This window comes from Plasmodium chabaudi (assembly GCF_900002335.3).
Source record: "Plasmodium chabaudi chabaudi strain AS genome assembly, chromosome: 13".
NCBI lineage: Eukaryota > Apicomplexa > Aconoidasida > Haemosporida > Plasmodiidae > Plasmodium > Plasmodium chabaudi.
This window is the reverse complement of record NC_030113.2, coordinates 1,612,784-1,630,039: the sequence shown is the minus strand read 5'-3', so window position 1 is coordinate 1,630,039 and position 17,256 is coordinate 1,612,784. Positions and strand designations below refer to the sequence as shown.

General features: G+C 24.7%; 6 protein-coding genes across 6 annotated transcripts; 3 read left to right on the top strand and 3 right to left on the bottom strand.

Moving 5' to 3' along the window:
* Positions 1-158: 158 nt before the first annotated feature.
* Positions 159-1,716, top strand: PCHAS_1344000 (micro-fibrillar-associated protein, putative; the record flags this gene model as incomplete). The annotated part of the gene is made up of 3 exons (XM_016799347.1): positions 159-284; positions 392-584; positions 689-1,716. 3 exons carry the CDS (start codon positions 159-161, stop codon positions 1,714-1,716), a joined length of 1,347 nt encoding a protein of 448 aa, XP_016654650.1.
* A 548-nt stretch (positions 1,717-2,264) lies between these two features.
* Positions 2,265-3,827, bottom strand: PCHAS_1343900 (conserved Plasmodium protein, unknown function; the record flags this gene model as incomplete). Its single annotated transcript, XM_016799346.1, has 1 exon — positions 2,265-3,827. One exon carries the CDS (start codon positions 3,825-3,827, stop codon positions 2,265-2,267), a length of 1,563 nt encoding a protein of 520 aa, XP_016654649.1.
* Positions 3,828-7,263: 3,436 nt separating this feature from the next.
* On the top strand, positions 7,264-10,566 carry PCHAS_1343800 (conserved Plasmodium protein, unknown function; the record flags this gene model as incomplete). The annotated part of the gene is made up of 1 exon (XM_737274.2): positions 7,264-10,566. One exon carries the CDS (start codon positions 7,264-7,266, stop codon positions 10,564-10,566), a length of 3,303 nt encoding a protein of 1,100 aa, XP_742367.2.
* Positions 10,567-10,717: 151 nt separating this feature from the next.
* Positions 10,718-11,632, bottom strand: PCHAS_1343700 (protein BCP1, putative; the record flags this gene model as incomplete). The annotated part of the gene is made up of 1 exon (XM_739811.2): positions 10,718-11,632. The coding sequence occupies one exon, from the start codon at positions 11,630-11,632 to the stop codon at positions 10,718-10,720; it is 915 nt and encodes a 304-aa protein (XP_744904.2).
* A 610-nt stretch (positions 11,633-12,242) lies between these two features.
* Positions 12,243-15,164, top strand: PCHAS_1343600 (vacuolar protein sorting-associated protein 52, putative; the record flags this gene model as incomplete). The annotated part of the gene is made up of 1 exon (XM_739812.2): positions 12,243-15,164. The coding sequence occupies one exon, from the start codon at positions 12,243-12,245 to the stop codon at positions 15,162-15,164; it is 2,922 nt and encodes a 973-aa protein (XP_744905.2).
* Positions 15,165-16,068: 904 nt separating this feature from the next.
* PCHAS_1343500 (glideosome associated protein with multiple membrane spans 1, putative) lies at positions 16,069-17,178 on the bottom strand (the record flags this gene model as incomplete). The annotated part of the gene is made up of 3 exons (XM_016799345.1): positions 16,069-16,598; positions 16,711-16,772; positions 16,865-17,178. The coding sequence occupies 3 exons, from the start codon at positions 17,176-17,178 to the stop codon at positions 16,069-16,071; spliced, it is 906 nt and encodes a 301-aa protein (XP_016654648.1).
* Between the last annotated feature and the right edge of the window lie 78 nt (positions 17,179-17,256).

Genomic DNA, 17,256 nt, shown 5'->3' with positions numbered 1-17,256 from the left:
AAAAAAAATTAAAAAAAAAAAAAAAAAATTATGTAATATTATTTTGGCCCTTTTAAGTATCCTGTCATTGGTATGGCAAACATTGTATGTTTTATATAAAAGGATAATTTCGTTTTTTTTTCAAAAAATAACAAAATGAAAAAAGTATAAACATTATAATGAGCACAATAAATGAACTACTAAATTATTTTGGTGGTGAAGATAAAGAACAAAATGAAATCAACGAAAATGATGAAAAAGAAAAGCGGGAAAAAGTCACAGTAAAACGTTATTTTCCAGGGAAGGTAAATTATTATGTATCAATTTACGTTTGTGCATTTATTGGTTTGTATATATAAATTGTCAAACCATTTTTATTAATTTCACATTTTTATTAACTTCGCATTTTTAGAAACCTCACTATGCCAAAGAGTCTGAAGATGAGGACCTCACCGATGACGAAGAAGAAAATGAAGAAGATAAAAATCAGTTATTTACAAATGATTTAAAGAAAAATAAAAACAACGATCCTCAACACGTTGAAATGGGCACAGGGGTACATGTACGCAACGATGAAACCAGAAGGAGATACGAAAGGCTAAGAAGTAAAAAGCCAACAAACTATTACATCCATACTGTATGCATACTACATACATTTCCATTGCATCATACGTTTTTTCATATATTTTTCCTTTTTCCCATTTCTTAGATATAAAGACCGACGCACAGCAGAGAGCCGAACGACGGACCCGCGAAGTTACCGTTATCAGCCACGCTGAGGAAAAAAAGGACGAAGCAGAAGAAGAGGAGGAAGCGAAGGAGGAAGCGGAAGAAGAGGCAGAAGAAGAGGTAGCGGAAGCGGAAGAGGAAGTGGAGGACGAAGCGGATGAAGCGGACGAAGAGGAGGAGGAGGAAGAAGAAGAAGACGAGGAAGAAGACGATGACGATGACAGCTACTTAGAAAGCGACAGTGATAATAGCGACACTGTCGTAAAACATGAGTTTGTTTCTAAAAAGGGGAGAAAAACACTTTTAGAAAATGTGGAAAAGGAAGAAAAAGAAAAAAAGAAATTAGAAAATATAAATTCAGAAAAAGAATTAATAAATATAGAAAAAAAAGAAAATGTTATAAAAGAAACATTAAATGCAGAAATGATGGAAGAAATGCTAAAAAATAAAAAAAATAATTTTTTTTCATCGGAAGAAGATTTTGATGATGATGAAAAAGATGAAGAGTTAAATGAAAAAGAATATGAATTATGGAAAGTTAGACATTATGAAAGATTAAAAAGAGATGAACAAGAAAGAAAAAAACATGAAATATTACAAGAAGAAATTAAAGAGAGACGAAAAATGACAGATAAAGAAATAATAGAAGAAAATAAACATTTACCACATAAAGCTAATAATAAAAAAAAAAAAAAAATGTTATTTATGCAAAAATATTATCATAGAGGAGGATTTTATCAAGATTTATTTGAAGAAGGTAAAGAAGAAATATATAGAAGAGATTATAATGAACCTACTTATGAAGATAGAATTGATAAAGAAAAGTTACCTAAAGTTTTACAAGTACGACGAGGAAATTTTGGAAAACAAGGACAAACAAAATATACACACCTGCTAGACAATGACACTTCAAAAAAAGATTCTCTATGGAATAATCCACAATTTAATTCAAAAAATAATAAGAAAAAGTACGACGAGTTCGATCGTCCAACATACAAAAGACGGTAAAATTTTTTAAAAACCCTTTTTTTATTTTATTACCACAATTTTATTATCATTTTTTTGTTTCCATTTTTGGACCTTATGATAAGGCTCAAACTATGTTGCTTTTTTTCGGCAAGTTTGCCATACCCACTAAAATTGCAGTGGCTCTTTGCATTTTTTAAAATATTCATATTTTAGCTTAACATGTTTCATTTCTTTATTTTCTATCGCTACTATTGCGTTTTTAACTTTAAAAAATTTTTAAGTAATTAAAAAATTATAATTTTTTTAAAAAAAATTTAAACAAAGTGAAAAAAGAAAATATACAAAGCGCGCATGCACAATTGTGTGTGTGTAATAAAAAAATGTCTACGTCTGTTCCAGTTTTATACACGAAAACATGGCGAATAAATAGGTTTATTATACGAGTTTGATACTTAATTTTGGTATTGACTTGAACTTGCTGGAAATGGCAAGATAGCATAATAAACCAAAAAAAATGAAAAACAAAAATGTAGCTAGCTAAATATGCAAACAAAAATTGCACAAATGGCTATTCCTATAGTGCTGTGTTAAAAAACAGTACGAATATTGAGTATACGTCCTGTCTCGTAAAAAATTGAATATATGGAAGAATAATGCTTATTAGGAAAATTGCAATTCTCAAAAAAATAAATAAAATTATCTAAAAACAGGTAAGACCACATAAATATATCATTTGCAAAGGGCAAATGAAATATCTCGTCACAAAACTTCTCTTGAAATACTAAGCTATTACTCATTCTGTTATAAAAGGCGTTGGAAAAATATAAAATAATTGTTGATACAATTCTACTTGGGGGAATAAGTTGATACGATCCTACAGCTGTTATATACATAGAATATGCATAAATCACATCATAAATATAATATAAAAATCCAAAATGCTCTAAAAATATATAATATATTTTTATAGCTGGATATTTTTTAGAACAACTTTTTAAATTAATAAAATAAACATAGATTAAATCTGAATATGAACAATAGTTATTATAATTTGATGGTAAAAATTTTAAAATTTCCATTTGTTTATTTGATATTTCTATACATGTATAATTTACTTTATCACGTTTTAATTTATTAATAAAATAAAGAATATCATTTAAATACATACTACTACTATTCCCATTAAAAACTTGAGTTTTAATTAGGGCTAATAAAATTGAACAAATAATAACTAATAGTTTGATTTTTTTGTAATGATTTTCTTTTGTTATTTCATTTATTTTATGAATATAACAATCAAATATAAAAACAGATAATAAGAATGTATCTGTTTTATATTTTAATCCATGACATATTTCATATATATAAGATAAATTTTGATTTCGTCCAGTTACAAATGAATTCATCTTATAAATAAAAATTTTGGATTTTTCAATTAATAATTCTTCTATACTTGGGTTTGATGCATTCTCTTTAAAATTTATTACATGTAAATGATCTATAGGTCCTTTTTTATTCTTCATCATTTTATATTTATTAAATAAATTATATACTTTATTGTCTACTAAATTTATAGCTTCATTTTCATATATATAATCCATTAATTCATCTTTTTCATATAATTGAAAACATGTATTATATTTACTATCTATAATTTCTTTTAATTCGAGAGTCCCTATTAAATAATCATTTATAGAGAATGGTAAATATGTTAATATATTTTTTAACAAAGTAAATAAGTGGCTATAACTCACTTGAGTTATTAAAGCTTTTACTGATTCATCTCCTATTCCTCTACTTAAATGATGATTTAAACTTTTACTTATAATATCTATTTCTTCATAATCTAGTCTATTTTCTCTTGAATTATGTGATTCATCCCCTATATCACCATTTCCTAAATGATTTGTATTAATTAAGTTTGTCAATTTTCCTCCAGTGCTTATTTTTTCAACACCACTAATATAACTATTATCACTTGCTGCACTTGCTCGATTACTCAATGTTCTTTTTTTCGCATATTTATTTTTGATTGAAAATTTTAAATCGTTGTCTATAATATTATTCCCCTCATAATTTTCTTCGATTGGATTTTCGTTAGTCAGATTATATGAATTCCCAGCACTTTTGCATAAGTTTAGTTTGGCCATTTTGCAGTTTTACACTAAACGAAATGCATTAGTACACTCGCATACGTATTTGCACCTTTACGTATGTTCTTATAAAATCTTAATATCGTTTTAATTCGTCGCTTTTAAATATGTGTATAAATAAGGTACATAATTTTTTGCATGAACAGTACATATGTTGTATACATATATGTCTGGTGTGTATGCAAGACTCAATTTATCTAACCATATATATATACACACTCAAAAATGTTATAAAATACGTACATGTATATTTATAAATTTAAGCTTTTTCAAAGTGAATACTCGGTGTGTGAAAAAAATGAAAAAAAAAATAAAAAAATAAAAAATTATGGCTAGTTTTTATAATATTTACATGACTGTTCATACTTTTTAGCACGAATATTAAAAATAAGAGAGTAAATTACCTGAATGGTCATAAAAAAATGTGTATGCAAAATGTATAAACTATATATTCACATGAATGTGTAATATAAAAAATGCTGACACACGAGTTGTTCAACTTTTAAGCTTGAATTTATTAATAAATACGCAAAAAAAAGAGAAATATAAAATAATAAAACAGTAATTAATAAAGTTGTAAAATAAATATAAGGCCGTATATACACTTATTTGTTTTACCCTTTATGTGTAAGGTTTATTCCCCTCTTTTATTTGCAAATAAATACACTTGTATTCAGTTAACACATTTTATATGAACACCATAAATGTATTAATGATTCAAAATATATAAACAATAAAAATAAATTGGTTTAAAACGTAAACAAATTATTTATATGTTTACAAATATTTGTGTGATACATAAGAATAAGGGAATAGTAAAGGTATTATTGTAAAAAAAAAAAATCCTTAAACAAGGTGGTGCCAAATAAATTACGAATAATGTAACCATAAATATTATGAAAAGATACCAAACAAATGTGAGAATTAATAAAGGATAAAATTTTAATAAGTAACTATATTAATAAGCTAATATAAATTAATGTATATTAATAAACAAATAAATTAGTGAGTGAATAATAAATGAAAGAAAGAGTAGGTAAATAATATGTGAGCACAAGTATGCTTTTTATGTGTGTAACATATATAATGAAAAAAAATAAAAATAAATATTTAAGCAATATGATACGCATATATAATGTAATATATTTCTCTTTCGTAATTTTTTAACTCCCAAATTTATTAAATAAATTAAGCTCTTGAAAATATAAAAATTTTATAATGCCATAAATGTATATTTCCTTTTTAAGTGTCTAACAAGAAATATATTAAATCCAAACGAATTTAACATTTAACAAACAATTGGATTTATTAAATGCAAATAAATAAAAATATAAAAAAAATAATAATAAAGTGTTGTTAAAAATGCTGCATTAATAATAAAGTAAAAAAAAGCATAAATATCATGTATGCCTTGAAATATATATAGAGTATATATGTGTGCATATGAAAATGAAAGTAAGAATGCAAAAAAATACAAAAATAGTTGACTAATATTTTGTCTAGTTTAACCAATAAAAAAATACATAAAAATATAATAATAATAATAATAATAATAATAATAAATAAAAATTTTAAAAATATTTATTCTTAAAGTAATTGATCTTAGTCTCATGTATGCTCATAAGTTGTATATATAATACGTGTATTTCACTACTTGTTATTTGTGTATTCTCTTTTATTTTATATCCCTTATGAATATATTATTAATTGTGGACTATTTTATATATCTATCATTCTTATATTATAAAATTTTAAGGACACATATAAAAAGTGTACTATGCATAAATAGGTTGAAAATTTATTAAAATGTTAACTATACTTAATAGCATATTTTTTGAAATCCTCTTAATTTAAATATTCATAAAATATGTTTAATACTAATTTTTTTTCCTATATAATACATGTATAATAATAAAAGGGGTAAGCTTATTTTTCCTTCACAGTTTTGTTTATATAAATAAGTATGGAATTATCAAGCAAAGCAACTAAAATAGGTATACATACCATATGCCTATGAGTATACACACATACTAAGATATTCCTCAGTTCCATAAGATGAAAAAGCCGATACATTTTAATAAAAAGTTTATTGTTTAGTTCTCATATTTTATAAGTGCATATATTATGTGGGCTTACAACATATATTATTTTTCCCCTTTTCAAGCATACCTCATTTTACACAATTTTTTTAAATAAAAAAAATAAGGAATAGTTACAATATTATGTACCTTAAAAGGTATTTCTAAATAAATTTATTTCCCTTTTCATTCTTATAAATAATACCATTTTTAAAATGCAAAAAAAAAATATATTATATAGCCATGTGTGTACCAACATATTATAAAGGGCAACAAAATATGTTATGTCTTTTGTGAATAGGCCTATTTAAATATACAATTTTTAAGACTTTTTTATTTTTATAAATTTAATGAATATATACAATAACCCATTAATGTGTAAAAATGCTTATTATAAAAAATGCATGTTTTTGTAAGAAATTATGTATATTTTTATGTTTTTATTTAAAATGAGAGGGAAAAAAATGCTGTTAAAAATTTATGTGAACTCACAACAGTATGTATACCTCCTTAGTGATATATGGAAAATTAAGAAATTTTGTAGGAACAAAAAATTGTTAAAATAGTATGATTAATTAAAGAGGGATAGCTATTTATCAGCTTCCCTAAAAGTTGCTATGCATTATTTATTCAATTATTTTGTGTTCCTTTGGTTATTTGTTGTTTTATTTATCGCAAAGTGATTATACCAAAATTTAGCACAAGCATATAAATACTTATTAAATTCACATTTCTAATTTTATCGTAACATAAAAGATGGCAACATTCTTTATATTTAAAAAATATGTAAATAAAATTGTAAAAATATTTCAAAAAATGATGAAAAAGTATAATAATTATCCAACTATGCTATCAAATAAATTTATTCAACCGAACTAAAGAACAATTAAATAAAATTAAAATATTTGATAATTTATATGCATATGTAGAAAACATTTTTTTTTCTACTCCCTTTTAATAAATTATTATTTTCCAATATGATATATAAACAAAATTCAACATCATTTTATTTACTATTATAGAGTGATGCAAAATAAGTTTTTTTTTTTCTCTCTCTACCTTTTTGATGTTATTTTAAATTTGATTGAACTTTCACTGTTACAAATAAATATGCATATATGACCAAAGTATGGATATGCATATTTTATGGCTATAAACTTATTTTATAAGAAAAAATTATTTGTTTTATCAAATTTTTTTGTGTTTCATTTTTGAATAATATACGTTCTCTACAACTGTTTTAGTTGTATGCACAGGCTCGTAAACATAGAATATACTTTACGTGGCAAATATAAAAAGATGAACATATAAGTTCGTTTAGATAATTTGTTTTAAGCTTGTTAATACAAATTAAGATGAGCAATTTTTTGGTACAACTTTCAGGGGGCAATGAAAAGGTACATAATGAAGTTACAAAAATATTTTCTAAACAATTCTTAGAACAAAATTTGGATTTAAATAATAAAAAAGATAAATATATATTAACAGAAAAATATGTGGAAACATTTTTAATCCCCTATTTATACAAACAAAATAGTTACAATGATTTTTATGCAGTCAAATGTGAATTTGATATACCTACAGAAAATTTGAATAACCAAAATTTAACCAATGAATATACATCACCTAATAAAATAAATATAAATTTATACGGATCTCAAATATATTTTGAAAATATAGAAAATGAAAGTGAATATAAATCGAGCGAAACAAATTGTAAGACTTTCCCAATTAAAGAATACAACATAAAGAATAAAAATGTGTTGTTGTTACATGGATTTTTTAATTATAGAGATTGTGGGCAAACTGAAAAATTTGAAAAAGGTGATAATAACTGTATAAAGGGTTTATATAATTATATTAAAAATAGTGTTAATACAAAAACGAATATTAAAGATTGCCTAAAAAATATTGAAGGAAGTTTTGTTTTAATTTATATTGAATATGAAAAGGGTAACCAAATAAATATGTATTTTTTTAATGATCAATTTGGTATGAAATCATTTATTTATTTTTATGAACAAACAAGTTTAATATTAACAAATATGTATGCCCCTTTTATACATTATAATTTCAACTATACTAACATAAACACAAATGAATATATATTTAATGATAGCTCTATAAATGATCATGTAAATTTACTCCAAACTGATAATCCCATAACATGTAACGATAAGAAAGAATCTTTAGATTTGTGTAAAACATATGATAATAAAGACATAGCAATAAATGATAAAATAGGTATTAATATTACACCATATGATATATATAAAATTTCTTTTCGTAAACAATGTGAAGTTTTATTTGAAAAAATCAAAAAAGACAATTGCATATATACAGAGGATTATCAATGGAAAGACGAACAAATATCATTAAAAAAAAATTTTGAAAATATAATAAATTTTTTTAAAAAAAATTCATTTCTTTTTTCAAACATAGATCATGAATTAGAAATATCCCAATTAAATAATATCACACAAATGCTATGCGATCAAATAAAAAATAATCCACAAAATGAAGAAAGTTTTCAAAATATATTAACAGAAATAAAGTTAAACAACATTTTTGTTAACCTATATTTAAAGTTATTAAGTTCTATTGTTAGGAGAAAGATCCAAATTTTTTTTAACTCAAGCATTTCTCAAAAATTTGAAAATAAAAATAAACCATGCACTTGTCGAAACGATGTGGAACCTCGTTTTCCAAACAAATCGATTTCCATTTTATTTTCAGGAAGTGTAGACTCTATGCTACTATCTATAATTACTATACATAATTTTTTTAGTATATATAAAAATGGATATATAGAATTGATTAATGTATGTTTTGATGAAAATGCCATAGATAGATATACATGTTTAATTTCGTATGAACAGATAAATAAAATGTTTCCGACACTTGATATTAGATTATTATTAATAGATGTACAACCACATGATTTGATAAAATATGAAAAAATTATTTATTATATCATGGCTCCAAATCATTCAATCATGGATTATAATATATCATCTGCTTTATTTTTTTCAAATATAAAAAATGGTTATATCTTATCTCCTAATTTTTTTAGTACCCCTGATTGGGAATCTATAAAAAAAAAAGTTTCACCTGTTCTCAATATAAGTACAGAAAAGGATGACTTACAAAATATTAAAACACACAAAGAAAATTGTGACACGACAAATTTGAACAGCGATGTGGTTAATAATAAAACTTCTAACAAATGTAGTGTCTGCGAATTTAGAATGAACCCCAATTGTATCCATAAATCATGTGCAGTATGTTGTCGAAAATTGAGATATATATATTATAAGGAATATTTGTCAAAAAAAAATGAAAATGATAAAGAAACGAACAAGATTGACATTACAAATTCAGCAGAAAATCTTTCCAAGTCTAATCATGACATACAAAACCGAAGCGGCATGTATCAAATGCATACGGATCCTAAAACGGGAGAAGACATTATTTATTTGCTTGTAAAAAAAAAGAAGGTACTGATCAATTTTGACATATATTATAATTGTACTGCACATAAAGAAAAACTTTATAACTATCACGAAATAGACAGCCTCTTCATTAACTTTGCAAAAGAGTTGAAGGAAACACACTTGGAAAATGCACATGAAAATGACAGTGAAAAGATGGAGTATCCCAATCCAGATATTCGCCAAAACACCGATTTTATAAACAATTTTATACAAAAGGAAAAAGCAAATTTAAATTTGAACAATAAAAATAGTGAAGAACAAATAAGAAACCTATTATGTAGAAAAAGTAAAACAGAAAAAAAAAATGATGACAAAATATATTTAAATGATATGAAAGACGAGGAAGAAGAAAGTTTAAACTACTTGAGTAAAGAGTTATATAGAAAATGTAATGGACTAGCATTATCAAAATCAGAAGAACACGAGAAAGAAGAAACAAAATGCTGCTGCAAACGTAGGATGCTTATAATTGGGAGTGGAGCTGATGAATTGTATGGTGGGTACTACAGACAAAATGCGAAATTAAAAAAAAACAATCATAAGCTAAACGAAATGATAAAGGACATAAAAAGATTATGGATTAGAAATCTATATAGAGATGATCGAATAATTACATATGCAAATGATTGCGAACAATATGTGTTCTATCCATATTTAGATATACATTTAATAAATTTTTTATTTTCAATTCCATTTCAAAATGTTGAGAAACCAATAAGTATTACAAACTTATGTGAACATAAAAATAACAGTTTAATATTTTCAGAAAATGAAAAATTAATATATAATGATAAAAACAAAATTGAAATAAAATTTGATTATTTAATAAACAATTTAGATGAACATTATAAATTATATACAAGTATAAATAATTATAAGATTAGTAAATGGATTTTAAGGATGTCTATATATTTTTTAAAATGTAAAGATGTAATTTTTTTTAAAAAAAAAGCTATTCAATTTGGATCAAAAGCAAAACATATTTCAAAATATATGGAAGAATATATTTTATTATCAATTCATAAAAATCCTTCTTTACTTAATATATATGATCAAAATAAAGAAGTTCAGCATGATAGAGAAAAAAAAAAAAAAAAAAAAAAAAAAGGCGATACTCAATACACATTAGTTTGTATTGGTAATATACCAATATCAAATAAATAAATATTCAAATATTTTTTTAGTAGATCATCTTCAGATTTGTAATTACATAAAATGGCTTTTTCAATTTACAAAATTTTATGTTTGACAAATTGTGACAACCCCCAAAAATACAAATAGAAAAACAAAGCATTTCAAAATGATGGCAAAAAGATTAAACCGAATTTTGAAGTTCTTCTGAAACTTCTTGATATTTTGAATATGGTATAATAAAAAGTATAACAAACTCTTTATAATTTGTTTCTTTATTTTTATCATTTTCAATTTCATAAAACTTTTTAATATTATTGTTATTCCACATTATGTAATACAACTTATGTTTAAAAAATTGTTCTTCTTCAAAATTAAAAAAAATAATTTGATCAGGGTTATTTACATTTTTATAAGCCTTCGTATAAAATAAAATATAATTAAAAAAATAAAATTTCTTTTCACTATAATCTAGATCTTCAATACCTTGAGACCATATTATATCTTCATCTAAATTTTTATGTATTAATGGAACTAAGCGTATAGGACAATTTATTATTCTACTACCAATCAATAATCCAATATTTATGTCTTTTTTTTCGAGCATCATTTTAATTTGTTTACGATTCTCTTCGAGTTCTGTATTTTTATTTATTTTTTCAATCTTATTTATAAAAAATTCTTTTAAATTTGTTAATTCAGTGTATTGGTTTATGTTTATAATAGTTGCAAAACTAATTAAGTTATCATATTCCTTTTCATTTGCTATACATACAAATTTTCCAATATTCTGTTGTTCACATATTATATGTGCTAATTCTTCAAAGCATTTTATACTGTTAAATAATTCTGAATTTTTTAATAAAATTTTTATATTATCTTTATATATTTCATCTGGATCTATCAAATCGAAATTAACAACTAGTTCATCATTTTGATCACTATCACTATATGTTTCATTATTCTTTTTCTGATTTTTTGTTTTCAAATTTTTTTTTTTTTTTTTTTTTTCCTCTTCTTTCTTTAACTTATTTATCGCTGGATTGTAAACCTTTTTATTCTCATCCTTCATCTTCCCCTTTTCGTCAGCATCTCCCATTTTGTATATCTACTTTCGTCAAAGCATGTAAAGTAAAGAAGTGGAAGGAAAGGGAAGAAGAAAAAGTAAACAAATCGAAAGTCCTACTATCTACTATCCAATCAGTACTGCCTTGAAATGTCATTTAAATTATGCCCACAAAAAATTTGTAAATTTTGCAAGCTTGTAAATTTTTCAAAATTTTTCAAATACTTGAGAAAGCAGAAAAATGCAAAATAACTACTTTCACGATTTACTCAAATTAATTTAAAAAAATTATTTCTACTTTTTTGTAAACATATAAATTGTTTTAATAAATATGAAAAAATATTATTTTGTTATTTCTCCACCTTTGCAGAATGCTCACTTAATTTTTTTTTTTTTTTTTTTTTTTAATTTGGAATTATAAAGCACGGAAAGTTTTAAAGCATAAAAAGGGGATAATTTTTCGTTTCTTTTGCTTTCCATTTCGTATTGTTTATTTTTTACTTCTTACTTCTTACTTTTCATTTTTTTACTTTTTTACTTCCCTCACATACGACGCATGGCGAAAAAGGAAACTGGCGAGTGACAGCAGAATATTCACAGCTTGCTTGAGCATTCGCAACCTGCTTGTACCTCCGTAGTATGCATGCCTGTTGTAGTGTATGGCCATTGCGAAAGGATGGACTACGAGGCAGTGAGTAGGCTGGTAAAAAAGTTCGAGGATGATCCGCAAGTTTTGAAGGCATACGAACAGATATACGAACAAAACAACTGTAATTTTTTTCGTAAAATAAAAGCTGAAGATATTGAAGAAGGAGAAATTTTAAGTAAACGAAATGATGGGATTAAAAATGATAAACTTAAAGATTTTGAAAAAACTACAAATCAAAACTTTTATGTGTATACAGAACAAATATTAAAAAAGCTTGTTAAAGAACATGATGAGATAAATAAAACTTTTGATAAAATAGAAAAATGTAATAATACATATAATGATGTAGATACACTATTAAGTAAGTATAAAAATAATATAAAAACCATTTCAGATGATATAAAAAATATTGAAAATTTAACAAACAGTATGGATGATAAAATTCAAAATCGAAAAAAAATTCTAGAATTATTAAATGTATATATTAAAATAATTTTAGTAACACCACAATTAATTAATGATATAACTAATAATGAAATAGATGATATATTTATTAATAATATTCATATATTGAATAAAAAAATCGAAAATTGCAGACATTGTTTATATGATTCATATCCTAGTATTAATTCCTCTTACACTGAATTAGAAAAACTTAAATCAAAAGCTATTAATAAAATTTACAATTTTTTTCTCTCAAAATTAAATGATATAATAAATAAAAAGGGTACTATATATACTGTTCAGGAACAATTAATTAAGTTTCACATGCTTAATTCTTTTTTATATAATAATAATAAAAATGCATATACATACATAATAAAGGAATATATCACAATTTTAAATAGAACATACTATAATTTATTTCAAGCATATATTTCCAATTTTGTTGATAAACAAATTCAGTTTGATAATGGTACAACAATTGGAAAATGCTCACCACCACATTTTCAAAATGTTATAAATCCAAATTTAGAAAATGAAAACAATTCTGTTACTACTTCGAATGTGTTACCATACACGTGTGTAGAACAAAACAAAGGTAGTGATGCAAAAGGTTGTGAACAAAATGGTGTGCAAAATCCTGAACAGAGTGATGCTACTGGATTGCTTGTGTCTGGTCTTACAGGCATTGGACAAGTTGGAAGTTCAAGTATCATTCTTGCAAAAAACAAAATGATGGATATGTTTGGATTTAGTTATAAAAATAAAAATATAAATGATAAAAAAGAAAATATATTTCTTCTAAATAATAGACATCATGTTTTAAATGATATAAAGAATGCATTTTTAAAAAATGTAAACAAGGATGAATCAAAAGAGAGTGACAAACAAAGTGTAGTCCCAACAATTTGTATACCTAATAATGCAGTATACCATTTCGAACATATTTATAAATTAATAAATAAATTATTTATAGACACTGGAACAAGTGAATATTTATTTATTTTAAAATTTTTTAAAAATTATGAAAATATAGATTTTTTATTTTTAGAAATTTATTCCAAAACAATATCAGTATGTTTTAATTATTTTATTAATTTTATAAATACAACATTTGATTTTATTTCTCTTTTTCTTGTTTATATAATTAATATATATAATGCTTACATCATAAGGAATAGACACATATTATCTTTATATGAGTTTGTAGAAAAAATGCAAAACATTGTTTGGAATAAATTACATTATATTATAAATGAAAATTATAAATCTATTATTACTACTACTAAATTAGACCCAAATCAAGTTCAAAATAAAAAAACAGTATACGACCTACTATATCGGACCAAACTTAATGCACCCCCTACTCCCACTGACAAAAATATACTTCCCATAAATTCAAATGAAGAAAAGTCGGTGCAAAAAATTGGGGAGAAACAAGTTGGAGATGATCCAAATTGTCAAACTGAACTAAAAACGGAAGACAACATCAAAGAAGGTAGCCAAATCGAATCCAGTGACAAATCTAATGCTGAACTCAAAAACGATGGTATACATAATAATAAAGAAATACAGGATATATCACCAAACAAAACAACAGACTTGGTTAACCCATCATTTCTAGCTCATAACAAACCTGATGTGCATTCTGTTACAAAATCGTTTTCTGATTTTTATTCATCTTTAATTATTTTAAACGAATTGGCATATAACTACGAGTTCAGTTATAGAGAGAAATGCTCCGAGGGAAAGCAAACAAGCCAAGGCAAATCAGAGAATGACGAAGCAAACGGGGCAGACGACATACACAACGAACTGACAAAGAAATATGCACACTTAAATAATTTCATTTCAAATTTTGAAAATATGATCATAAATGTTTTGTTAAATATGTCAAATAATTTCCAAAATAAAAATGATAAATTATTATTTCTTATAAACAATTATTATCACATTATAACAATTTTAAAAAGTAACAAAATGGATGAAGAAAAAATAAACCCTTTTGAGAAGCTGATCGAAAAAGATATATCTTCTTACATCGATTTACAACTAAATAAATATATTAAGGATATCATTTCTTTTGTCTCTAAGCATGAGCAAATTTTTGAAAATGGTGAACAAGAGAAAAATAATACAACCAATAATAATGTTAATGTAATATCACAGGTAGACACTCAATTAATGGAAAGCACTGCCTTATATTTTACTAATGAATGGAAACAATTGCTTAAAAATGTGGAGCAAGAAATTTTAAAATCCTTTTCAAATCGTGTTAATTCAATAAATATATTGAAAACGCTAAATACAAAAATACTTTTATATTTTACACGCTATCACCAACTAATTAAAAAAATATTTGAAAATTTAGAAATGCCTCTATATGTACAAAATTTGCCATCCATTGATATAATACTTACACAAATAAAAAAAAATTCAAAACATATAGACAATGAAGAGGAAAATATATAACTGCAATAAGGACCCTGTTTTAAGACAAAACATAATTGGTATCCAATAGGCATGCTCATAAATATATACATATTTTACATTAACTAATAAAATATGTCCTTTGAATTTTATAAAAGTCTATCTCCATTTTGTACTACTACAAAACTGATGTTATTTATTTTTTTGTTTTATTTTTCGTAAATCTCTTATTTCCACACTCGTGGTTCCTTTTCCCTTTTTAACAATGAATTAATTTAAATTAAATTATAACTAGTGAAGTGTTAAAATTGATGAAAAATTTAATAGAAAAATAACGCGCACACAAAAAAAGGGAAAAAAAAAAAATTTTAATGTCATGAAAAACTACAAATTATTAAATATAAAATTATCGATATAAATATGTGAATAACCCCAAACAAATATGTACACACACACATAAATATGTGCATTATTAACTGTAAGGGACATATATTATCTTCATATATTTTATATATATACATAAACACACATAACAATAAATTATCTCTATATCAAACAATTAAGATTGTTTCGTTTCTTCAATCTACATAGTTACATATACTTTGTATATGCAAACAAGAATAATATTTTATTTTTTTCATCACTTCTTTGTCTTATTATTACTAGACCTATATTTTACATTGCAACTTTTTTTTTTTCCATAATATAAATAACTTTTACTTTTTCCCATTTTTTTTTAAACATTTTCGAAATTATGGTTACATAAAAAAAAAAAAAACATGTATGCTTGTGCATATCGAAATTTTTTTTGTCCCTACTTTTAATATAATAAGATTTCATATTTATTTGCACACACATATATATGCGTGCTATAGTATATGAAACAAACTGATAGTTTAGTAATGATTAAAAATATGAGCATCCCTTCTTTTGGACAATTTAAAAATTATTTGCAGGTTGTTGCATTTTCAGTTGATGCTTCAATGTCTAGTTCTCCGTTTGCAGTTACAACAGCTGGACCATAATATGCCATAGCATTTCTTGATTTGTAATATTCATTTCTCATTGCACTTTGTGTTAATTTTACATCATATCTATGACTTATTGGCTCAAATAAAATTCCCCATATTGAACTAGCGATAAGACTTACACCCAAAAATACACAATAAAACCAATCTAAAGATTCAAAAATTGGAGAATTATATAATGTTAAAGCTAATACTTCAACAAAAGAAGTTGCTATAAAACACATTCCACATAACCATCCCCATGCTTCTCCTGCTCCTTCAGAGTGATATACTTCCAAAAAGAAACATCCAGATCCATATAAAAATAAACAAAATGCATCAATCAATCTTGAACTGAAATATAAAATCCATGAAGAACCGGCACCAATCTTCTCTTCCATCCATGGATCATCAAAATAGTATGAAGATGCCATTAAACATATTAAAGACAAACTCCATGATACAGTTCCTGCGAAGGTAATCAAGTTATTCAAATGTGTGTGCAAATCAAACAAGAGTAATCAAACACCACATGAGCAAACAAACGGAATGAACGAGTGCATTTTTTTATGTGTGCATACCCATAGATGTTGCTTGCAATAAAAATTTGGTTCCTGCTCTGTAACCTCTTGATTGTTTAATACTGCAAAGGAAAAGAAAAAGAAAAATCATGATATCGCTATAGACATGCATTAAACAAATCCTATGCAGTGGAACATGAATGCTTGGACATACCTGCTATCATCTTCGGTCAATTGTAAGAAGGACATAATAAGAAGAGTTCCTAATAAAAACCCTCCTATGCTCAAAAACACTAAAGGCATTGGTGCATTTCCAACAGTTCCTGGTAGTGCTCTTAAAAAGTTTAAAATACCTAATGGGTTTTTTCCTATAAGGGTTATGGAACAAACTAACAAAGTATACGAAATAAATTGGATTAAAAATCCAACACGTAAATTAAAGTTCATAAAAAAGTCCCAAAATGGCTCAAATTGTGGCCCTCGGCCTTCGGGGGCTTCACCAGGACGAACAACATAAGTAAAAAACATTTTTCACAAAAATCAATAATTTAAAAGTAGTCAAAAAAAAATTATATTTTTTTTTTATTTTTTAAAATTATGATATGT